This window comes from Haliotis cracherodii, unplaced genomic scaffold (genome assembly GCF_022045235.1).
Source record: "Haliotis cracherodii isolate W230 unplaced genomic scaffold, xgHalCrac1.p SCAF_7, whole genome shotgun sequence".
NCBI classification, from domain to species: Eukaryota; Metazoa; Mollusca; class Gastropoda; order Lepetellida; family Haliotidae; genus Haliotis; species Haliotis cracherodii.
In genome coordinates, this window is record NW_027266330.1 from 48387732 (window position 1) to 48413300 (window position 25569).

The window sequence follows — 25569 nt, forward strand, 5'->3', positions numbered from 1 at the left end:
CCTGTACATGTATGTTAGTTAATCTAACACCAAGGGTGGCCGCGTCTAAGGCAATTCACTTGTTCATGGCAAATTGCCACTTGGGGATTCCGGATTTCTGAAGGCCTACCGAGGTCCAGGATGAGAAATAGAAGTTGTATGTCTTCCTACCCTGGCTGTTCATTGCTGCTTGTAATATCAATCACTGGTTTGTCTGGCCCTACCATTTGTTGGTTGCTGTCATATCCTCCGTAGCTGGAATATTGCTACGAAGGGCAGTAAGCAACGAACAAACCAAAGGTTTTCAGACTGAAGCTAGTTGCAGCTTCAAATGTTTGTCATCATACGCTGTGTCAAACTTATTCTAAAAATTATGTCTTATGTCTTTGAATTTAGCGCCATAGAGACTTCCGTCCAATCTCTCCTGAAGGATAGATCCTGGCACATGGTTGTACACACTCCATGGAAAAATAGGATCAGTGCATAATTATCTGCGTCATTTCAGTGCATATTGCAATTGTTTTAAATTCAAATTGATTTTCACTTCACATGGATCATTGGCTAGAATTGAGTACAATCCTACCACACATAGAAGTGAAAAGTATAAAATCTGATAAAAAATAACCTTCATCACAAAGGATGGACCAGCAGGACCAATTGACCAGTGTCACCCTAAACATTCAAAGGAAACTAGTTATGCATGCAATTTGACCTGGATTACTTATTCCAATCCATATCAAACACATCTAAAGCAGACTACACTGCTATATATCAGTAGTCATTATGCTAATGAGCTCGTTTTCTGGAATTTGTTACGAGGGACCCGCCTAAACCCAACCAAATTGGGTGAGATCCTTCACTTAGCTAAGAATATCTCATCTACTGCTAAAACAATAATTTGTGATTTGGAACCTGATTTGGAATGCTGATCGCTCATCACTCAAGAGTATTACCATTAGTGATTCACCAGCTGCATAGTTTTATTGACTGTGTCTTTTGATGACCGTGATCTTACCAACTATTGAGAAAAACCAACACTCTAAATTCCAATAATTTTTGCCCTGTTGACTCGCGAGATGCAATTTTAGGTTTGATAAATTCACGACGGTGAATATGCCATTGATTATTGGAAATAGTGGGAAGAAAGTTTGTAGCTGTTTTACTTCAGTAAACTATCAACAATGGTTCGTCTCCACTGTCAAATTTGCAAAACCACTTTCAGATCATTTTCAGCCAGATTACCTCTCTCCCCAATGTTGGACAAGTTAATGGGCAGCTCATTCATCAAGCAGTTATACCTCGTCCTGATTTCATCAGCAATATCGTTGCTCACACATTTCATAGAACACCTATAAGGCAAAGAGTTTCTCGGAATCAATTTTATGCTAATGTCTTGAGATGCGCACATAACACAATTTTGGATGCTAATGATATATTTATTGGAAATGTCACTTCAGGTAGTATGATTGATGTGTGATATTGGTGCAGCATATATTGTTTCACCTTTGGCTGACTGAACAATGCTAAAAATACTACAAGTTTTATATATCAGGTGCTTCTTGGGTGGATGTAATATGAGGTTAAAAGCTTGCCGATTCCGGAAATAATTCTATAGCGTTATTACCTTTATGACTGATAATTAATGGACGAAACTGTGTTTGTGGTTGATAATTTAATCATCTGAAAAATGTTTGTTTCTTTCATCCTCTCAATCAATTAATAGTTTTTAAGAATTTGTTTTCCATAATTTAAGAAAAACTGAAGAAACAAAACTTTTGTTTTTGATTTGTTCATCATTTTTCTTCATTGGAATTACCTGGGCACTGCAATATTAGACAACTGACAAAACTAAAAAAATTGCTTCTGTGTATCAGGTAGGCAACACATGGTCAGGATATCCAGTAGGCAACACATGGTCAGGATATCCAGTAGGCAACACATGGTCAGGATATCCAGTAGGCAACACATGGTCGGGATATCCAGTAGGCATCACATGGTCAGGATATCCAGTAGGCAACACATGGTCGGGATATCCAGTAGGCAACACATGGTCGGGATATCCAGTAGGCAACACATGGTCAGGATATCCAGTAGGCAACACATGGTCAGGATATCCAGTAGGCAACACATGGTCAGGATATCCAGTAGGCAACACATGGTCAGGATATCCAGTAGGCAACACATGGTCGGGATATTCAGTAGGCAACACATGGTCGGGATATCCAGTAGGCAACACATGGTCAGGATATCCAGTAGGCAACACATGGTCAGGATATCCAGTAGGCAACACATGGTCAGGATATTCAGTAGGCAACACATGGTCAGGATATCCAGTAGGCAACACATGGTCAGGATATCCAGTAGGTAACACATGGTCAGGATATCCAGTAGGCAACACATGGTCAGGATATTCAGTAGGCAACACATGGTCGGGATATCCAGTAGGCAACACATGGTCGGGATATCCAGTAGGCAACACATGGTCAGGATATTCAGGACGTATGGTCAGTCTGTTCAGGAGGTGTTGGAATGCATAGCATTGTATAAGGGGTGTCTCTAATGTGTATGTCTGACATGATCATTGTTAACATTTGAAATATGTTTCTGTGTATTTTAGGTGACCCATTTCCGGCAGCTGTATGCTAAAGTGATCAGTGACAAGCATGAAGATGTCATGGCTAAGTTTGGTGCCATCTTGGCCCAAGGAATAATTGATGCAGGTGAGATTTTGTTTTGTCATAATAAAGCCTTTGCAATGTTTGTGTGAACCATATGACTTCCAAGTGAAGTTGAGCTACCAGCCCCTAGCCCAATGGTGGTGATTACATAAGGTGAGCTACCAACCCTTTGGCTCCATGGTGGTGATTGAAGAAGGTGAGCTACCAACCCCTGGTACATGGTGGTGATTGAAGAAGGTGAGCTACCAGCCCCTGGTACCATGGTGGTGATTGAAGAAGGTGAGCTACCAGCCCCTGGTACCATGGTGGTGATTGAAGAAGGTGAATGACCAACCCCTGGTACCATGGTGGTGATTGAAGAAGGTGAACAACCAGCCCCTGGTACCATGGTGGTGATTGAAGAAGGTGAACAACCAGCCCCTGGTACCATGGTGGTGATTGAAGAAGGTGAACAACCAGCCCCTGGTACCATGGTGGTGTTTGAAGAAGGTGAGCTACCAGCCCCTGGTACCATGGTGGGTGATTGAAGAAGGTGAGCTACCAACCCCTGGTACCATGGTGGTGATTGAAGAAAGTGAGCTACCAACCCCTGGTACCATGGTGGTGATTGAAGAAGGTGATCTACCAACCCCTGGTACCATGGTGGTGATTGAAGAAGGTGAATGACCAGCCCCTGGTACCATGGTGCTGATTGAAGAATGTGAGCTACCAACCCCTGGTACCATGGTGGTGATTGAAGAAGGTGAATGACCAGCCCCTGGTACCATGGTGGTGATTGAAGAAGGTGAGCTATCAACCCCTGGTACCATGATCCTGGAACATTCAATGAGACAAGGATATATGAAGTACTTGTGAGAAAGCTATTATACAATTTTTACAGGAATTTAGAGAAAACTTTGTGATTATTTCATGAGAGTGCTTAGAGCGTGGTTTGACGCTCGTAACCCATTTTGAAGACGTCATTAAAGAAACATTATTAAAATTAATGCTGCCTTTTCCCAAGTTACACTCTCGTTCATGAAGCTTTTATGCGAGCTAATATTTCTGTACATGGGTTCTGCCTCAACTCTGTGCTTCCCATTGAGTCTGCATGGTTGGAGGGTGTCAGGGACACTTTCATCTTGCTTGGCTGATAATTCATTTACGTTTTGCCTCCGTGGCAACGTGCATTGTTCAAACATAAGATTAGCAGTCAATATTTGGCCTAAACAGTACCAGACAATGACTAGCCCATGTCTATGTTGTGACGATTGGCCCCGACAAAGATTGCCCCCCCCTGGCATACGCCCCCAACCCCCACCACTCCCTCCCATTGAGGATGTGAGTGTTTACTGGACTCTCAACCTAAATTTCTGGCATCAGAGAGCTACTTCCTGCTAATTATTGTATAACCACCAGGGTATTCCTTTAATCGTTCCTCTAAGAGTTTTATCTCAATACACTTCTAACTCCATCAACTGCCAACACCCACATATATTTACCAATCAAATGAAAGAATTTTTCCTGATACAGGTTACTTCAAATTCATGTTTTACAGCCAATTCTGGCTTTCAAGTTATGAATCGTTGGTTTGGGTTGGAAAGTTGAATGTGCCACCTGTTTGTGCACTACTCAGGAACTGATTATGCTGTATATATTTTGATTGCTTTCATGAAGAAGGCATTGACATCTATTAGATTATGGCCAAGGGGTTTTCCTTGCAGGATCTTCATAAGGAGGCCTGGTGTTGTGTTGTGTTGTGTTGTGTTGTGCAATCTCTCAGCTGCAGTCCTATTGCATGCATTACACCTTTGTCAAGGTTAAGTGTCGGCTTTATTCCGCTGAATGCAAACAGCAAGTTTGTGTTTCTGCCTAAGAAGCATGGCATTCATATTTAACTGGTGAAAATAATTGAGATCACAACACAAATTTCAAAACTTAAAGTCGGTGTTAGAATAGCACCAGCTGATTTTTATCACAGCCGTTTGTAATAAATCATGTGTTGGAAAACAGACAGAAATTAGACAGTGGTTTTCATTGCCCAAACCTGATTTGGTTCTTTTGACAGATGATGTTTGAAGATTTTCTTGTTAAAACATGAAAAAGGGAATATGGACATTATTATTATGTAATGTCAATATTCCAGTTTTTGTAGTTTCATCTGGTTGTGCGTAGTATCACCTTTGGAGCAGAACTGAAAAAAGTCCTTTGAAAAAGATATGAGCAGGATTGGCTCAGTTAGATACACTGGTGTATTTGGATAGATTTCTTTTTTGAAAGTTCTGAAGTTAGTGTTCTTGGAGTGTATTGATTAGAAGTATTTCCTAAACACTTGCTTTGAAAGAAGACACATTTTTTGTTATGTTTTTCCGTCCGGAAATTGATCTTCCTTTTTCCCCAGTGTTTTTGATGTTTGATGGGATGGCACTTCAGGTTTCCTGGAACAATCTCTCGTTGGAAGCTGTATAGAATCTAATCTGGAAATACATTTCGGACAAATTTGTGAATGTGGAAACACTGCCAAAGTATTATCTTCATCAGTGGTTGGTCTAACTGCTAGAGTTGTTTATCATTTACCCTTCAACCTTGGGAGCATATATAGATCTTGACTTATATTTATTGTTTCTGATTTGAACATTTTTGTGGTTACATGCGTTACCTTAGCTCTTCCCAGACAGGATTTTGCAAACAGATATCTTCCCAGATTTATGTGCTGGAATCTTATTGAACCTTTGTCTTCTCTGCCAAATAATGGTTTTAAAAATAGGAATGTTTGCTATTGAGTTCCCATGATCATTTCTGAAGCAACTTATTAATGGGAGAGGGGGCACAGGTGGCCGGGTCGTCTAAGGTGCCGCGATTCGCTGTGCAGAGTTGCGTCCCTTGGGCACGCCAGGAACCTATGATTGTGGGTTCGAATCCTGGTTCGCCCCGATTATGTTTCTAGGTTTGTCAGCACCATACCCAAGCTCGTGGGTTTCACCAAAGTGGTTAATGTCTGAGACCTGCATCACTTGGGGCTTTCCTCACACATTAAGCTGACACTCTGATATAACTGGGACTCACTTCTCCCGGGAGAGATATGCTGATTGTCTCAAGTTGCATTTTGCTTTTCTACTTGTCCTTCAATGGAGTCAGTGTGGCAAGGGAGGGTTTCATTTACAACTGATTGGTGTGTTGCATGGATTCGTGAAGAAAGTTTAGTTATCCACTGAGACTATATGGCCCAATGGTCAGTGTTGTATGACAAACACAGATTTCTGCAACAGAACATGTCTTTTACATCAACAACAACTTGAAAGGCCAACATTCTGGCCATTGATCTGGTACCTCTTTCCCCTTTCTGCATGTCTATCACTGAAATTGGAAGAGTTGACATTTGCTGCAGATTGTTCAGGAACTGGGAAAGATGACAAATATGATGGAATTTACTTTGTTTTGATTGTGTCGTCTATTTTAGGAGAGCTTCTGACTGAAAATCAGCTCTCTGCCTTTCATGCTTGGGTATACAGGGTCATATCAGACAGTCTAGTTCAATTTATAATTGCTATGCATCTTACTTCTGTTTTATGAATAACTTGGATGACAGTGTAACCCTTGATGCTTCAAGGGTGAAATGGGCCCCAAGGTCGTAAGAGCATTCTAATGAGGATGGGTGGGTATTCTGTGTGACCTGGATGATTGTCAGTTATCATGCCCTGTCAACCTGGATTGTTGTTGCTCATGATATCGACCATTGTTTTGCCAGGCCCAGACTTGATTATTTACAGTCATTGTTATTAGTGCTGGAATTGGTTGGGAACTGATCATTGATCATTGGTCATTATCTGTTTATTGCAAGCAATCAGTTATTGATTTTGAAAATTTCCATGAAAGAGTATTGAAAAGATTCAAATAGAATTTCAAGAATCTGTTTCTATACAGAACAATGGATGGATAGAACGTTTTTAACATGATTTAGATATGAAATAGCATTTTGTCAAATATTTTCTGGATTTAGTGGACACTTAAAGCAATCATGTAACTAGTGGTACAGAGCTGGAAAATAGGTGGAAGCAATATAAAACAACATTCACTCACTGCCTTGCTGTCAGTACATTGAAGCCTGTGTTACCAGCTCTGTTGGGATTCCGTGTTGGAATCGGTGGCCAGAAAACTCGGCTTGTAGTAAGCGGTGACTTATGAATTGGGTGGCCTGCTCCGTGAACTGATTGATTTCATTTCATCATCACCCTATGGCATGGCGTGTTGATCATGATGTCAATCACTGGATTGCCTGGTGTAAACCCGATTATTTACAGGCGCCATCATATAGTTGGAATATTGCAGATTGCGGCGTGAAAGAACACAAACAACATCGTGTTTGGAGTGTCCGCTACATCTGTGAAGTTGCCACTGCACAAAATACACACGACCTGTTGCAGTTGTACACAACATGTGTCGGGCTGTAATTGGCTTTGACGTAGAAAGTAAATTTGCATGAATAAAACATGTGTATCATTTGGTGCTGCATCCCAGTGAGTGTTGTGCAAGTTGCCAGATCTCTCATTAGATATGCATTGCAGGTCCATCCAAATATATCTTATTGTGGCCATATCTATGTTATTACTTGTTTTGTAGGTAAGTCTAAAATTATGTAAACTGAAAAAAAAAAAACCCAAAATTTTCTAATTTCTAAAACATCTTTTTTGTTTGCATTTATGTGGTAGCCTTTATGTAATTGTTCTTCTTAAGAACTTAAATAAACCTTCATATTTTTTATCCTTTGAATTTTGTGTCCTGCCTCTGAGCCTGAAGGGGCGGTGGGGTAGCCTAGTGGTTAAAGCGTTCACTCGTCACGCCGAAGACCCGGGTACAGTTGCCGACATGGGTACAATGTGTGAAGCCCATTTCTGGTGTCCCCCGCTGGGATATTGCTGAAATATATTGCTAAAAGCGGCATCAAACCATACTCACTCACTCACTCACTAAGCCTTAAAGTCTGTATAACATAAACTACAGTACTCTGTCTTAAGTACGTAGGTTCTGCTATACATCAGAGTACTGATCTGGATATTGCATGTGTTTATGTAGTTTGAAGTTGCTTGATGCCGTGAATTCTACTTAGATAGTTCTGGTAGGTATTTCCTCTGAGCTGCCAGGGAAAACATGGAATTGACTTGTCACTTTGGGAAATATTTTGTTGAAAGTTGATTTAGCTTCTGACTGTAGCGATGTGACTGGTGAACTGTTCAGGTGTTGTGGGTAGACTCTATCCTCTATTCCTATAATGGGGACAAGCTTTGGATTGGCAGTTTGGTGTCTGTTCTTGTATTGTATGATTTCTGCGTTAGTCTTTTTTTCGGACAACGCAAGTTTTGACCTATTCTGAACATAAGAAATACGTCACTCTGGTGTGGAGTGAGGTTGGAATGGGCTCCAAACCTGCAGTGATTCAGAAAGCCGCATGTGATATGCATCATATCTTACCCATCGTACAGGAAGTAGTACACTGCAGTGAAATAGCATTACAATGCAAACCTCATCTTCAAGCAGAAGGCCCAGTCGTCTTAAGGCGCCACGATTCGCAGTGCAGAGTTGCGTTCCTTGGGCACGCCAGAAACCTATGATTGTGGGTTCGAATCCCGGTTTGCCCCGATTATGTTTCTAGGTTTGTCAGCACCATACCCGTGCTCATGGGTTTCACTGAAGTGGTAAACGTCTGAGACCCGCATCACTCCGGGCTTTCCTCCCACAATTAGCTGACACGCCGTGATGTAACTGGAGTACTGTTAAAAGCAGCGTTAAACCCAACTCACTCACTCACTCATCAGTCCCCACAGAACATTGGTACACAGTCCCTTACTAAAGGAACAGTCCCATCCCTGTGGTAGGCCAGCTGATGGGGCCAAGTCGATGACATATGATTGACCAAAATGTCTGTGTGATGAATCATCAGCCCCCACAGAACATGGGTACACAGTCCCTTACTAAAGGAACAGACCCGTCCCTGAGGTAGGCCAGCAGATTGGGCCAAGTCGATGACATATGATTGACCAATCATGTCTGTGTGATGAATCATCAGCCCCCACAGAACATGGGTACACAGTCCCTTACTAAAGGAACAGACCCGTCCCTGTGGTAGGCCAGCAGATTGGGCCAAGTCGATTACATATGATTGACCCAAATGTCTGTGTGATGAATCATCAGCCCCCACAGAACATGGGTACACAGTCCCTTACTAAAGGAACAGACCCGTCCCTGCGGTAGGCCAGCAGATTGGGCCAAGTCGATTACATATGATTGACCAAAATGTCCAAAAGCAACAATCCTCTGAAGACGCTAGAGTGAAGCAGTCCTGAGGCAGTCCACATCTTATCTAATTGCCACTATACTTCCAAACACCTTTTATCTCAGGCCTAACATGCTGCTGATTAGGGTGTTTGGTATTTTTCTGCCATATCTGGGACAGGAGGCAGTCACAGGCTTCACACAATAAAACAGCCATTGCCGCTTCTCGGGTACTTGTCCCATTTCTCAATATCACGGAATATCACTGGGTCATTACAGAGTAGGGACATGGGACATGAGTGGCCCAGGGGGTGGAGGCAACGCAGTCATGCATAGATCTGCTGATTGTAGGGGAATCCCTAGGGGTCCACCCACTGGTTTAGCAGCACCATACCACATGGGTTCCACCATGGTGTTGTACTACTTGGGACATGAGTGGCCCAGGGGGCGGAGGCAACACAGTCATGCATAGATCTGCTGATTGTAGGGGAATCCCTAGGGGTCCACCCACTGGTTTAGCAGCACCATACCACATGGGTTCCACCATGGTGTTGTACTACTTGGGACATGAGTGGCCCAGGGGGTGGAGGCAACACAGTCATGCATAGATCTGCTGGTTGTAGGGGAATCCCTGTCCACCCACTGGTTTAGCAGCACCATACCACATGGGTTCCACCATGGTGTTGTACTACTTGGGACATGAGTGGCCCAGGGGGTGGAGGCAACACAGTCATGCATAGATCTGCTGGTTGTAGGGGAATCCCTGTCCACCCACTGGTTGAGCAGCACCATACCACATGGGTTCCACCATGGTGTTGTACTTCCTTTTCTTGTTTTTTAATCAGTTTTCTTTTCTGTTGCATTTTACAAAGTTCACTACTTTACAATGATGTGATGGCAACTTGACCAAAACTTGGTAAAGGGTTTTTTATACCCATACATATTTCTGTGTACTTGGACATGAAGTTGTGTTTTATGAACTCCTTCTGTATGATATGGAATCCAAGTGTTTTTGTGAATGTTTCATGCCTGAATATTACACTTTGACACCAAATTATAATCAGGTTAACAGGTTCTAATTTGGTGTAGTGGATCCAAGGAGTATGATCTTTTCTGTCAGCAAGTGTTGGGCCTGTGTTACTTTAGGCTTTCTCCCACAGCAAGCTGACATGCTGTGTTGTATACCTGCAATACTGATAGTGTTGAACTCACTCACTCCCTCAGGGGTCAGGGCTAGTGGGTGAGACGCCAGTTTGTGATGTTGTTTAACACCTCTATCAGCAAGTGTTGGGCCTGTGTTACTTTAGGCTTTCTCCCACAGCAAGCTGACATGCTGTGTTGTATACCTGCAATACTGATAGTGTTGAACTCACTCACTCCCTAAGGGGTCAGGGCTAGTGGGTGAGACGCTAGTATGTGATGTTGTTTAACACCTTCAATCAGCAATATGAGGAAGTATAAGCAGGTGTGGCAAATGTTACAAGTCCTACACATTCAGGTGTGATGCCGAGTCATGGAGTCTGAACATTGGATCAATGTTTGTCGCCTCTTATGACGAACATAGGTTACTGGGGATCAATTCTAACCCAGAATCAATACAGGGCTTCTGATGGGACAAAGGAAGTTTTCACTGAGGATTAGAATCCTCTTCTTTCAAATGGTCTGTTTCAATATTTAATAAAGGTAGTTACGTTTTCGTTAAGTGTTTGTTGTGTTTGTTTAACACATAAATACATGTATATTTGACACCTTGCTTGTCTCAATGGGTAGCAAACTTGGATAAGTTGATTTAGTTTTGCTTTTACAGACCTGAGGAACACCCCCCGAGACCTAGTAGTAGACTAGACCATTTAGAAAGAATATCTGCCAGACCCGGTCTCTGTTTCATAGCATTTTCATTGAAATATGTTCTTCATTGATTTGTTTTGGGGGGGGGGCTTATTTCATATTCAATAAACAGTTTAAGAACAAGATGAATAGGCTTTCGAAAACTGATATCTATTTTAAGAAATTCATCACTGGAGATATTAGATAGAAAGAAATTTGATTATCCTTACCTTCAAACGTTGGAGAGTATCTTGTCAAGGTAGTTAAGTTTATCGTCTGAAAGCAACTTCCAAAACTCATTTCAATTTCTCTCCGATTCTCATCACAGTGGAAGAAGATGAATCTGCAACTCATTTGGCTAATATCTATTTATGACCACTCCTACAATCACTTTGTTGACAGAATAGGAACCATAGCACGTAATTTCTGTTTTCAAATTGCTGCCAGGATTTACTTTTTATGCCTGGGTTTTAATGACTAAGGAATATTTTCAGATGGAAACCACATGAAATGTTGACAGAAGTTTAGAGTTGTTCGTTAAATGCAAATTATGGGGTTCTGTTTAAACCATTAGAGTTGATCAGACCTCTCTAGGACCAGCCAGTGTTGATGAGATTGCCATGTCTACAGTTGATCAGACCTCTCTAGGACCCGCCAGTGTTGATGAGATTGCCGTGTCTACAGTTGATCAGACCTCTCTAGGACCCGCCAGTGTTGATGAGATTGCCATGTCTACAGTTGATCAGACCTCTCTAGGACCCGCCAGTGTTGATGAGATTGCCATGTCTACAGTTGATCAGACCTGTCTAGGACCCGCCAGTGTTGATGAGATTGCCATGTCTACAGTTGATCAGACCTCTCTAGGACCCGCCAGTGTTGATGAGATTGCCGTGTCTACAGTTGATCAGACCTCTCTAGGACCCGCCAGTGTTGATGAGATTGCCGTGTCTACAGTTGATCAGACCTCTCTAGGACCCGCCAGTGTTGATGAGATTGCCGTGTCTACAGTTGATCAGACCTCTGTAAGACCCGCCATTGTTGATGAGATTGCCATGTCCACAGTTGATCAGACCTCTGTAAGACCCGCCATTGTTGATGAGATTGCCATGTCTACAGTTGATCAGACCTCTCTAGGACCCGCCAGTGTTGATGAGATTGCCATGTCTACAGTTGATCAGACCTCTGTAAGACCCACCATTGTTGATGAGATTGCCATGTCTACAGTTGATCAAACCTCTCTAGGACCCGCCATTGTTGATGAGATTGCCATGTCTACAGTTGATCAGACCTCTGTAAGACCCGCCATTGTTGATGAGATTGCCGTGTCTACAGTTGATCAGACCTCTCTAGGACCCGCCAGTGTTGATGAGATTGCCATGTCTACAGTTGATCAGACCTCTCTAGGACCCGCCAGTGTTGATGAGATTGCCATGTCTACATGCCTACAGGTGCTGTGTCACCATGCGTATCACTGGAGGCGTTGGTAAAGAGATGAACATGGGGATGATATGAACATGCACATCTTTACACACAATTTCATGCATATAAAAAAAAATTCCTGTATCAGCATCTTTAGAAGTATTGTTGGTAATGGCTGCAAGAAGGACGAGCAAAAAGGTTTCTGTGATAAGATAAGACGCGGTGGCAGGCAGGGAGATGTTCTAGTTGCATTCATGTTTGGCTAATGTGGGTAAAATTATGTACTGTGATAGTGATGTGATTTCTTAGTGCTGAACTACTTGAGCTGTAGCACTGAAGATATTTCCACCTCATTGATGGGACCCACCTGTAGCATTGATGGGAAGGATCTTTGCATGTTAGGATGCTCCAGATTGTTACAGGAACTAGCAGAGACTATCAGAGTGGAAGGCTTACTCAATCACAAACACATTTTGTGCCAGAGAACTGTTATCGTCTGTATTTAAGAAAATATCTGTGGTAGCCTAAATCTTCCGTGTTCATTACAGATAGCACTTTTTTTAGTTCTGAATTACAGAGTGTAAAAAAGTAGAGTGATTGAGAAGCCCCCTATTGCTTCAACATCAGTTGCTGGGATTAGGACAACTTGCTCAGGCTTGCGGATTCAGAAAGTGACATTTATCTCAGTGGAAGATCAGCTTAATCAAGCCATGATAAGCAGCCCCCATCAATACTAATAAGCCCCCCAAATGTTGGAGTGAAATGAGAATGAGGGGACGACAGTATCTAATCCCAATGTATCAAACTGTCGCGAAAGGTCCACCTGAGTGACAATTTGTACTGATCTCATCAGCCACACTTAGAGGTCTCAGGCCATTGATTTACTATCCGTCTTGTACTGGCAGCTCCGCTCATCTGTATTCAAGGTAGGCAGTGGGCACATATCAAATATACCCTTCCAGGATTCTATGGAAGATGTTCAACTGATGGGAGTCAAGATGGGTTAGCGGTCAGTGTTGAATGAGGTCAGAGGTGAAGGTTTTATACTCGACTGGACAAACACATTTGAGTCAGGTCTGGTGCCAGTCGGTGACCTCTGGTGCTCCTGTAGCACACAGGAGAAGTGAGTTTAACAGTACAGGAGCTCACATAGGGAAATCAATTTATTCTTCATAATGTTTGACACTCTTGGACAGGCAAGGTTGTCTTTTGATGAAGCATGTGACTGTGTCTGTAGCCAGGACTTTAATGATTGGTTTTCTTGGTGGGATCTAATGACTGGTAACTTCTTCTGCTGCTTGAGTTGCAGTCAGTGCCGAATCTGTTGTGAACATATACATAGTTTTATAACCTGTGGGGGAGTCCTGGTTTAAGTTGGACCCGACACCTATGTTTGTTGTTTGTGGCGTCTGAATGGACCGGGGGATCAGGGTCAGTGGCTTGGTTGACAGCGTGTCATGGTACCCCAATGACAGGGATTAGATGCTGATATAAAGCCCTCGTGTGTCGGGTCCAGACTTGATTATTTACAGGCTACTGTTTTATAGCTGGAGTAGTGCTAAGTGTAGCTAGCTATAAGCATGCATATTTTGGTGTTTAGAAGACAAACACATACAAGTTTGTCCTCAGCGTGACTATATTTTGACTTCCCCTTTAACAGCTGGAATATTGATTGTTGTATTAAACAACTTTCTTTCATTCACTCACTCTAACATAGCAGTAAATAGACTAATCGTTTTTGTAACTGTTCGCTTGTGCACATTCTGTTTGTGTATGTCAAATGTATGTTTTAGTGAAGATTGAAAGGAAAGTAAGATTAAGACCTATACATGCAGAGTTTCTCGTCCTGACTGGCATTCAGACATAATAAATGAAGAGTTGCCTCCACTTGCTGTGGCCTGGATCCAATGTTCCTTACTGGCACTTGGCCAAAATGTCAGATATTTCTAATATCTGGTGGTCTAGTGGTAGAGCGTCCGCCCGGAGAGCAGAAGGTTCAGGGTTCATTCTCCGGCTGCGTCATATACCAAAAGATGTTAAAAGATGGTACTTGTTGCTACCCTGTCTGGCCCTCGGCATTAAGGGGCTAAAACAAGGACTGGTCAGCTCGGAGTCAGTATACTGTGTCTGAGTGGGGTATTCATGTTAAACTGCAGCATGGTATCTCAGTGAGCTAGCACTATAAATCGGCATCAGTCCGGACTAGTACAAGCAGCCCCACACACACACGTGCATGCATGTCGCTATATTATGTGCAATAATCTTGGACGCGACGTTAAACCCCATTTCACCTCACCTCACTACCCCATCTAAACATCTTTCACTCAAATCAATTTTAACCAGTCCTAAATACTGAGCAAAGTGATAATGATAACAATCAATGGGGTTCTTAACCTGGCTGATGTCAGCTGATTAAATTTCAGCATTTTAATTGAAAGACTTTAACTAGCTGTGCATCTGCCATCCATTTGCCCAGATTCTTGCAGATTTGATAGCTCTCCAGCATCTCAATGTCTCCTACATCATGGATTATGTTTTCCAAACCAGCAGAGTGACAAGGCATCTTCTGCCAGCCTGTAATCTCCAGCCCAAGCTGATAAACGGCTCTTTCATAGGCTGTAGCCCCTTGATTAATTTCTCCAGGTTGAAGCCCCAGAATTTGTCAATGTTATCGGCCACTTGGTTGCCTATCACTGGACAGTCGGCCTTCCTGTAATTAACCTGTAGGTCACAGGTCCCCTAACACTGCTATTGAGGGGGCTTATACATCAGGGTATACATATATGTAATTGCCTCGAGGGGTCCGTGACCATTTTGGATGGGCCCACAGTCAAGATTTATCAGTCATGCAAATTTTATTGTGATTGAAAGATCATTAACTTAGTGTTATGTATGCATGTAGATTTGTGTATGCTAATGAAGTAGCCACGGCTGGGAACTGACCCAACTTTAAGATTTGTAATCCTTGATCAACTCAACTTTTGTTGACCAAGTACAGTTCTGGGGATGGTGTCCTGTTGGTCCTGGCATTGGGAACCTCATTGTCTATATTTCAAAGATGCCTTTGTTGTTTCCCATTTTGTTTTGGTTAACTTGCACTTCCTGACTTCTTGAATCCGATGAGACCGACACAAGTAGGGGTTGGTGTTTATACTGAACAAATTTATTGGAATGAAATATGCTTCTAATGATGTCCATGCTAAATGTTCAATAGACTTGATAATTTTGTGCCGATTTTAATGTATGATGTTGCAAATAATTTTCCTTTGAACAATGACAACATGTGGGTTATCTCCCTTTGATTATGACATCACTGGTGCCAAACTTCATGACTCTCTCATCTCCTTGTGTCAATACTCCGATTTGTGCAAACCAGTTTGTTCAGTCGACAATAAAACAGCATGTGGGTTATCCCCCTTTGATGGTGACATCATTGGTGCCAAAATTCTGTGATCTGCCAGTGCTTATTAATACACAAACTTTGTGCAGTGTCGCAGTGGATTCTTTTGCCTATGACACCTAGGGATGTCTACATGCCTTTTGAGACTGAACATGGAGCTGGCTGTTGGAGAGCATGTTGTGATATGCTGCAAGTCCTCATTCTGACTCACCAGCATATTTATGGCGATATATATCCACACTCTTAACATATGTTTCTGTTCTTGCAAAGTCATGTTGTGTGTGCGACCTGCTTACTCAGTCAAGGCACAGGATTTAGTACAGCACCTGATTACCTGAAAAATAATTCAGTTTGTTCATTTTATTCTAAAAGATTCACTTCTAAAGCATATGGCTGCTAGGACTGTATGATCCTATCTTGTGATCCTAGCAGAAGTTAAGAGAAAGCTTTTTTGTAATGGAGAGATGTTTTATCAAGGTGCAATAGCGTACGTTATTCAAGAGGCTGTACAATGCTTTTACACTCTGGATCATTCGTCCCACATGGGGATTCGGAGTCAGAATAGGTCCTCAGTGCCCATCTTCATCATTATCAGGAGCTTACTAACATGGAGATTGGATGGATACAGTGTGTGACCTGGCTGAATGTAAATGATGGTTAACAGTGTGGATCGTTGCCCATGCTATCAACCACTGGGTTGTCCCGCCCTGTGTTTATTGTTGTCATGCTGTAATGTTGCAGGAATATTGAGGTGCCATTTGCTTTTGGAACATTTGGTTTTTAGCTCAAATAATCATGTTTTGCTTCCAAACTAAGAATATTTAGTTTTCTAACAATCTGACATCACCATGAATCTTTGCTTCCACTTTCGTCTTGCAAGACAGACGCGTGCCTTGCACGTGTGTAGTGGTATCTCTTTGACAGACAGTTGACACCAATGACAATCAGTGGGAGATAAGTCATAGTGCTATATTCCGGTAAAGGAAATCTTTTATGAAGTCAAAATGTCTCCTCCAGGTTTTATTGTTTTCCTTTTCATTAAGTTAATTAGTTTTACCACCAAAATGAGAGTTTTAGTGTCAACTTCATGATTAGCAACATAGTTTATTAATAAGATGCTAAGATTTGTAAACCTGCCATTGACAGTACAACTATAACTGTGCAACAACCACAGACTCCTATCACAGGGTTGTAGTGTTGTAACTCCACTGTTTCGTCAACCCTTAATGAAATGTGTTGATTTGTTGTTGTAAAGAAATCTCCAAAGTTGTAACAGATAAAGACAGGGAATAACTACCAGGGTTTGTACGCTTGAATCCCCTATAAAATCTTCAATCTGCTGCATTTAAGTGAGACAGAGTGTTCTCCCTTTAAACACATTGCTTGTGAGGATGTGATTATGTGGTGCTTCCTTTGGTACAGACATACTCTGGAAGAAGCATTGCAGGTATCACTGCTTCCTTTCTTGTCCTGTAGCCCTTGCTTCATTCAAAGTTTTGACAAGTCAGGCATAGATGAAAATGTCATGCATCCAAGGTTGTATGCTTATAAAGTTATTCCCTTGGCAAAAGCATTATGATATTTGATTCCCACACATAGTGATGCACTTTCTATGTCAGTGGTGCGGTTCATAGAATTGTGATGTTTAATAAGGCTGTGAACACTGTGATGTTTAATAAGGCTGTGAACAGTTTGGTGTAGTCTTTCTATTGAGGCCAAGAAAAACCCGATTGGTGTCTGAAAGGCTTTCAGTAAATGTCTTCTAACTATCTGATGCGTGTACACTTGTGTGTTTCAGGAGGCCGCAATGCAACTGTCTCCCTGCAGTCCCGCACAGGACACACCAACATGGAGGCCGTGGTTGGTCTGCTGGTGTTCTGCCAGTACTGGTTCTGGTATCCTCTCACTCACTTCCTGTCTCTCTCCTTCACACCGAACTGTGTGGTCGGACTCAACTCAGACCTCAAGGTAACAGATACGTAGACAGTTGTTGTCACAGTGACACTCGCTGATGGATTGAAATGTCTTCATGATATTTGTTGATGTATGTGATCATCACAATATTTGAGTTCTAAGAAGGAAATAAAGAAAGATCTATGCATGAAAATGATGAAGATGGCTGGAACACAACAACAGATGGTAGTTAGCAATGTTCCTAAGGACAAGAAAGTATAAACCCCGTGTAACAGTGTGGACCATTCAGGAACCCTCATGGGTCATAAGCTCAGTACACGATTTGTTTTCTATGAGTGCAGATATGTTGGACCAAATTGACATCAGTATCATAAATGCATCATGTGGAACTAGGAGCATGATAAGTGCAATGACATGGTCAAGAAGGAACTGTGTAGATGTCAGGTCAGTGATCCCCTGGTGCATGTTCAGATTGGTGGACTGTGTTTGATGTTGTAGATGCCCAAGATTGAGTTCAAGTCCAATGCCAAGCCATCAACATTTGCCTACCCACCTCCCCTAGAGGAGAAGAGCACAAAGACCAAGGAGAAGGTGGAGACGGCCGTTCTCAGCATCACAGCCAAGCAGAAGAAGAAGGATGCAGAGAAACAGAAGGATGAAAAGATGGAAGTTGTAAGTCTTGTTCCTTTTGGTAAAGGATTCTGACAGTACATGAACATTGTAGCTATTGAACACTGAACATCCTGGTACTTGAAGTGTGAATTTTGTAATACAATTCTGCAATCTGATAAGGTAAATATTTCAATCAGGTAACCTTTGGCATAAATTTGTAAGGTATACGAGTATTCTCAAATATGTGTCATTATTATGCCTCAAAAGGAGATTGTCCAATCAGAGAGCAGAACTACTAACCCCATATGGGCCCTTATTATGCCTCAAAGTGAGATTGTCTAATCAGAGAGCAGAACTACTAACCCCATATGAGCCCTTATTATGCCTTAAAGTGAGATTGACCAATCAGAGCAGAATTACTAACCCCATATGGGCCTGTATATCGTCAGTAAAAATCCAAGATGGTTTATACTGACCTATTATGAGACCGTTTACCATCAGTAACAGCCATTTTGGATTTTCCAACACCCACCTCACATATTTCACATGAAATATGAAATATTCGACACTGTTTTGTGTTTTAATATCATTAATTGTGATGTGAAAAGACATATATTTTTAAAGAAACCACCTTCGTGACTATTAATAAAAATTATAGAGAGAAAAAAGCTTAAAACAGAGGTCACTGATTTATAACTAGCATCGTCACCGATTATAATATAGGATGATGTCACAAAAAAGAAAATTGATGCCAGTGACATCACATAACAGTAGAATAGATAGCAGCCCGTTGCGAGGGGAAAGCGGGCTGCTATCACGTTACAGTGGCCAACAGATCTCTAATAATGTGGGCTTTTTAATGAAAATTCTATCCATTTTAGCTCTAATACCTGTATAAATGTTCACATTTAGTGCATTATGTATTCCATTGGGGTCTTATTTGTTTTCTCCACCAAGTGTGGGTCCTTTTTGTGCCCAGCCAAGACTGTTTAGGTATTGCAGTGTTAAATAGAATTCACTCTACTTGAAATCTTCGGTGTCTATTTGAATGACATTCTAATATTGCTTACAATCCCTATCTTCTCCTTGAACTTCATGTTCATTTGACCATATGCAGGATGAAGAAAAGAAAGATGAAGGCAAGGAGAAAGATGTGGAAATGAAGGAAGAAAAGCCAGAAGCAAAGAAGAAGGAGGCTGACAAGAAAGACGATAAGAAGGATGAAAAGAAGGAAGAGAAGAAGGAAGAGGTGAAGGAAGAGAAAGAGGAGAAGAAGGAGAAGGAACCCGAGCCAACCTTTGAGTTGATGGCTAACCCTGCCCGTGTCATGAAGTCCCAGGTAGGTCAACTATCTTGTCCCCAAATACACGAAGTATCTTCACAGAAGCCACAAGGTCCAGATAGATGTCTTGATGTATGAAACTGATGACCGCTGTACAAAGTGTTCCTGGTTAAAGGTCCAGACAGATGTCTTGATGTATAAAACTGATGACCGCTGTACAAAGTGTTCCTGGTTAAAGGTTGACTTCAGGATTGCTTTTCAAAAATCTTCAAGAAGCCTTCATTGCTGTTGTTACTTGTTTGAAGTTTCATCATTTTATAGAGGTTTTTGATTTCTTAACTATTTTGACTATTCAAACAGAGCCTCCATTGACTCTTTCAGCAAACATTTCACTTTTAAATGCCTGGTTGACTGTATTGTATAAGGTTCTCTGTTTGTATTGAGGCCATACTGTCCTCCAACATTAGACAAATCAGAACCGATGTAATATAGTTAAATTCTTGACAACATCCACCCTGTCTTTACTGAAGATTTGTCTTTCTTTTGCAGCTGAAAGTGCTGTCAATGGGAGAGGAGATCCGTTATACACCAGTGAAAGATGTGAGTCCAATACAGCCTATTGGCCTGTTGTAGTACATAGCTGATACTTGGTCTAGCTGATCATGTCAAGATGCAGTAAACAGGCATCCCCGTGTTTCTGAGGTTGTCTCCCTTTGTGCGAGTTTCTGGTGTCGTGCTGCTGATTCTGGGAAGAATAGTTCCCACGACTCTGATGAGTTATTCTAAGAGCCTGCTAAAGAGGATTGGGTGGTCAGCATCTGCTGAGTGTGTGTCATCATGCCCCCACGCTGTGGATCTTTGCTCACGCTTTCAGTCACTGCCTTGTCTGATGCAACTCAATTATATACTTCCATGAAATAGCTGGAATATATCGCAGAATGTGTCGTTGAGCAACATCATTAGTAAATGTGTTTGCTCTTTGCTCAAATTATTCCAACCAAGAAAGTAGTGCCATTGGTATTGAAGCCATCTTAGTCACAGTCAAGTCATGAAGCAAACCATTCTCTACAAATTCCACCCCTAGTTTCTTGTAGCTGAACTACATATCAGTTATTATGTGGTTTCTGATGTTGCAGCTGACAATTGGAGGCATTGTTATGATGAAGAATACCAAGCCAGGAGAAGATGAAGAAATTGTGGAGACTGTAGCAGGTAAGACACTTGGCACACACTGGTGATGGATCACATGGAAATACAAATATATTTGTGTATCTGTGTTGATGATTGCTGTCCTCTGTATGTCTGACATCTTAGAAGCCATGTATGAATACGATCTTTGAGTGAGTGGTAAACACCCCATTTACCAAATAGTTCCAAATTTGCCTCCAGGTTTCTCACGAGAAACACACACATCGGGGAAAATCCCTATCATATCCCTAAACATATGGGTAAACGTCAGACAGTAATATTTTATATTGCTGGAATATATGTGGCTGATTCTTAAGTAAAACAACTAAAAATAGCATTGATAAACCTGGAGGATATGTGCTTATGACTCGTCTAGTGATGAAGGATCTATGCCTGTTCTTGTAGTGATGTATGCAGGACATATTGTACCATAGCGATTTGGTGAAAGATGATGAGTACTTACTATTTCAGTAATAGATTTAGTAATGGAGGACATATACACAATAGTCAGGTGACTACCCTTCTAGACAACATGTGTTTCAGAATATATCGTGAGATGAAGTGATGTAAGACCCACACAATATATTGTTGGCTGACCTCCTTGTGAATGCTTGAGATGAAGTGATGTAGGACACACACAATATATTGTTGGCTGACCTCCTTGAGATGAAGTGATGTAGGACACACACACAATATATTGTTGTGTGACCTCCTTGTGAATGCTTGAGATGAAGTGATGTAGGACACACACAATATATTGTTGGCTGACCTCCTTGTGAATGCTTGAGATGAAGTGATGTAGGACACACACAATATATTGTTGGCTGACCTCCTTGAGATGAAGTGATGTAGGACACACACACAATATATTGTTGGCTGACCTCCTTGTGAATGCTTGAGATGAAGTGATGTAGGACACACACAATATATTGTTGGCTGACCTCCTTGTGAATGCTTGAGATGAAGTGATGTAGGACACACACAATATATTGTTGGCTGACCTCTTTGTGAATGCTTGAGATGAAGTGATGTAGGACACACACAATATATTGTTGGCTGACCTCCTTGTGAATGCTTGAGATGAAGTGATGTAGGACACACACAATATATTGTTGGCTGACCTCCTTGTGAATGCTTGAGATGAAGTGATGTAGGACACACACAATATATTGTTGGCTGACCTCCTTGTGAATGCTTGAGATGAAGTGATGTAGGACACACACAATATGTTGTTGGCTGACCTCCTTGTGAATGCTTGAGATGAAGTGATGTAGGACACACACAATATATTGTTGGCTGACCTCCTTGTGAATGCTTGAGATGAAGTGATGTAGGACACACACAATATATTGTTGGCTGACCTCCTTGAGATGAAGTGATGTAGGACACACACACAATATATTGTTGTGTGACCTCCTTGTGAATGCTTGAGATGAAGTGATGTAGGACACACACAATATATTGTTGGCTGACCTCCTTGTGAATGCTTGAGATGAAGTGATGTAGGACACACACAATATATTGTTGGCTGACCTCCTTGAGATGAAGTGATGTAGGACACACACACAATATATTGTTGGCTGACCTCCTTGTGAATGCTTGAGATGAAGTGATGTAGGACACACACAATATATTGTTGGCTGACCTCCTTGTGAATGCTTGAGATGAAGTGATGTAGGACACACACAATATATTGTTGGCTGACCTCTTTGTGAATGCTTGAGATGAAGTGATGTAGGACACACACAATATATTGTTGGCTGACCTCCTTGTGAATGCTTGAGATGAAGTGATGTAGGACACACACAATATATTGTTGGCTGACCTCCTTGTGAATGCTTGAGATGAAGTGATGTAGGACACACACAATATATTGTTGGCTGACCTCCTTGTGAATGCTTGAGATGAAGTGATGTAGGACACACACAATATGTTGTTGGCTGACCTCCTTGTGAATGCTTGAGATGAAGTGATGTAGGACACACACAATATATTGTTGGCTGACCTCCTTGTGAATGCTTGCAGCTGGAGGACCAAAGATTGAGGAAGAGGAGGAGCCTGAACCCCCAGAGCCCTTTGAGTGGACCGAGGACTAGAGTCCCTCTACTGCCCAGCAGTCACATCGGACCAGGTGAGCCAGCCCACAGCTCTGTAGGAGAGATTGCACTGTCACAATAACAGGCATACATACAAGCAGTTCTTTCCATTCCGTCTTCATAGAAGATATCACAGTTATACCAGTCCAAAGAATACTTTTGTGTGTTAACCTGACAAAGAAGTCACAATTTTTTATAGTTGATGACATAGCATTGTTCATTGTTGAGATTCTAGATGAGGTCCTCTGTACTCCTTGCTCACTGTGGGGCTCAACTAAGTTGAGTATCTGGTGTCTCAAGTGGAGAGGACCCGCCGTGATATTGCTGGAATATTGCTAAAAGTGGCATAAAACCATACTCACTCACTCACTCACTCACTCACTCACTCAAGTGGAGAGGACCCGCTGTTATATTGCTGGAATATTGCTAAAAGCAGCATAAGACCATACTCACTCATTCATTCACTCACTCAAGTGGAGAGGACCCGCCGTGATATTGCTGGAATATTGCTAAAAGCAGCATAAGACAATACTCACTCATTCATTCACTCACTCACTCAAGTGCAGAGGACCTGCTGTTATATTGCTGGAATATTGCTAAAAGCAGCATAAGACCATACTCACTCACTCACTCACTCAAGTGGAGAGGAATCACTACTCAAGTTGTCAAAAACATTATTATGACTATTTTGTAAGTTTGGGCTACTGTATTCTGAAGGTAGGCCCTTGTTTTCATGGTTTTCAATGGATTAATTACAGGCCAGTCATATGTCTGTAATATTCCTGATTAGTGCATAAAAGAACATTCACTTTCTCACTTAGGTAATGCTGCAAGTCTGAATTAATTTGCTTGGGGATTGATGTTTTTATTTTATTTTATGTGTTTTACTTATCTTTTCAGATGATCAAGGTGTCATCTGAGTCTGTATTGGGAGCCTCAACTTATCTGTTTCAGTCTTTTACTAAATAGTCCATGTTAGGATGTATTTTGTGAAAATGTACCTTCCATTCTGCTGCGGATGATTGTCTTTACAATTGTCAGAATTCTGTTACTGAACTTTTTAAGTCAATGAGGAAATGGACTGACTCAAACCTGGTCATTTAGCAATTCAACATTTTCTGCATATCAAGAGTTAATCCAGAATATGTGCAAGGCATTTGTAAGAGATCACTGTGGAGGAGAAGAAGATGTTTCAACAACTGTATCAAAATGCTAATAATTCCATTAAGTATTCCATTTTGTATGTTCTTGTCATTTTTATTGTATTTAACTGAGAAGCTTTTGTGGTATTTTATTGAAATTGTTATGTCAGCATCAGAGTACTGTATGTCAATATTAAAACTAGGAATAAAAACTGAATACATACTTTACCCTTGTTCTAGTATCCTTTGTCGGAACCATATCCCCTGCATCACTTTCCTCCGACATGCAGACCGAAAGACAAACCCCCCTTGTTCTAGTATCCTTTGTCAGAACCATATCCCCTGCATCACTTTCCTCCGACATGCAGACCGAAAGACGACCCCCACTTGTTCTAGTATCCTTTGTCGGAACCATATCACCTGCATCACTTTCCTCCGACATGCAGACCGAAAGACAAACCCCCCTTGTTCTAGTATCCTTTGTCGGAACCATATCACCTGCATCACTTTCCTCCGACATGCAGACCGAAAGACAAACCCCCCTTGTTCTAGTATCCTTTGTCGGAACCATATCACCTGCATCACTTTCCTCCGACATGCAGACCGAAAGACAAACCCCCCTTGTTCTAGTATCCTTTGTCGGAACCATATCCCCTGCATCACTTTCCTCCGACATGCAGACCGAAAGACTGACCCCCCCTTGTTCTAGTATCCTTTGTCGGAACCATATCACCTGCATCACTTTCCTCCGACATGCAGACCGAAAGACGACCCCCCCTTGTTCTAGTATCCTTTGTCGGAACCATATCACCTGCATCACTTTCCTCCGACATGCAGACCGAAAGACGAACCCCCCTTGTTCTAGTATCCTTTGTCAGAACCATATCCCCTGCATCACTTTCCTCTGACATGCAGACCGAAAGACAACCCCCCCCTTGTTCTAGTATCCTTTGTCGGAACCATATCCCCTGCATCACTTTCCTCCGACATGCAGACCGAAAGACGACCCCCACTTGTTCTAGTATCCTTTGTCGGAACCATATCACCTGCATCACTTTCCTCCGACATGCAGACCGAAAGACAACCCCTCCTTGTTCTAGTATCCTTTGTCGGAACCATATCACCTGCATCACTTTCCTCCGACATGCAGACCGAAAGACAACACCCCCTTGTTCTAGTATCCTTTGTCGGAACCATATCACCTGCATCACTTTCCTCCGACATGCAGACCGAAAGACAAACCCCCCTTGTTCTAGTATCCTTTGTCGGAACCATATCCCCTGCATCACTTTCCTCCGACATGCAGACCGAAAGACTGACCCCCCTTGTTCTAGTATCCTTTGTCGGAACCATATCACCTGCATCACTTTCCTCCGACATGCAGACCGAAAGACAAACCCCCCTTGTTCTAGTATCCTTTGTCGGAACCATATCACCTGCATCACTTTCCTCCGACATGCAGACCGAAAGACGACCCCCCGACCACGTCATACCAATAGACATTAAAGAGATGGTACCATGACTCGTGCTTGGCATCACTTTCCTCTGACATGCAGACCGAAAGACAAACCCCCCTTGTTCTAGTATCCTTTGTCGGAACCATATCCCCTGCATCACTTTCCTCCGACATGCAGACCGAAAGACTGACCCCCCCTTGTTCTAGTATCCTTTGTCGGAACCATATCACCTGCATCACTTTCCTCCGACATGCAGACCGAAAGACGACCCCCCCTTGTTCTAGTATCCTTTGTCGGAACCATATCACCTGCATCACTTTCCTCCG

At 42.1% G+C, this 25569-nt stretch overlaps 1 protein-coding gene across 1 annotated transcript in view; it reads left to right on the forward strand.

Moving 5' to 3' along the window:
• LOC139447338 (26S proteasome non-ATPase regulatory subunit 1-like) overlaps positions 1 to 24012 on the forward strand; it is a 328509-nt gene extending 304497 nt beyond the window's left edge. The window contains exons 24-31 of the mRNA XM_071228641.1: positions 2597 to 2699; positions 17351 to 17520; positions 17965 to 18138; positions 19196 to 19417; positions 19910 to 19960; positions 20497 to 20572; positions 22574 to 22679; positions 23545 to 24012. Of these exons, the coding sequence (XP_071084742.1) occupies positions 2597 to 2699; positions 17351 to 17520; positions 17965 to 18138; positions 19196 to 19417; positions 19910 to 19960; positions 20497 to 20572; positions 22574 to 22644 (867 nt within the window). The 3' untranslated portion in view covers positions 22645 to 22679; positions 23545 to 24012. The remainder of the gene's footprint in view (positions 1 to 2596; positions 2700 to 17350; positions 17521 to 17964; positions 18139 to 19195; positions 19418 to 19909; positions 19961 to 20496; positions 20573 to 22573; positions 22680 to 23544) is intronic.
• The last annotated feature ends 1557 nt before the right edge of the window (positions 24013 to 25569 follow it).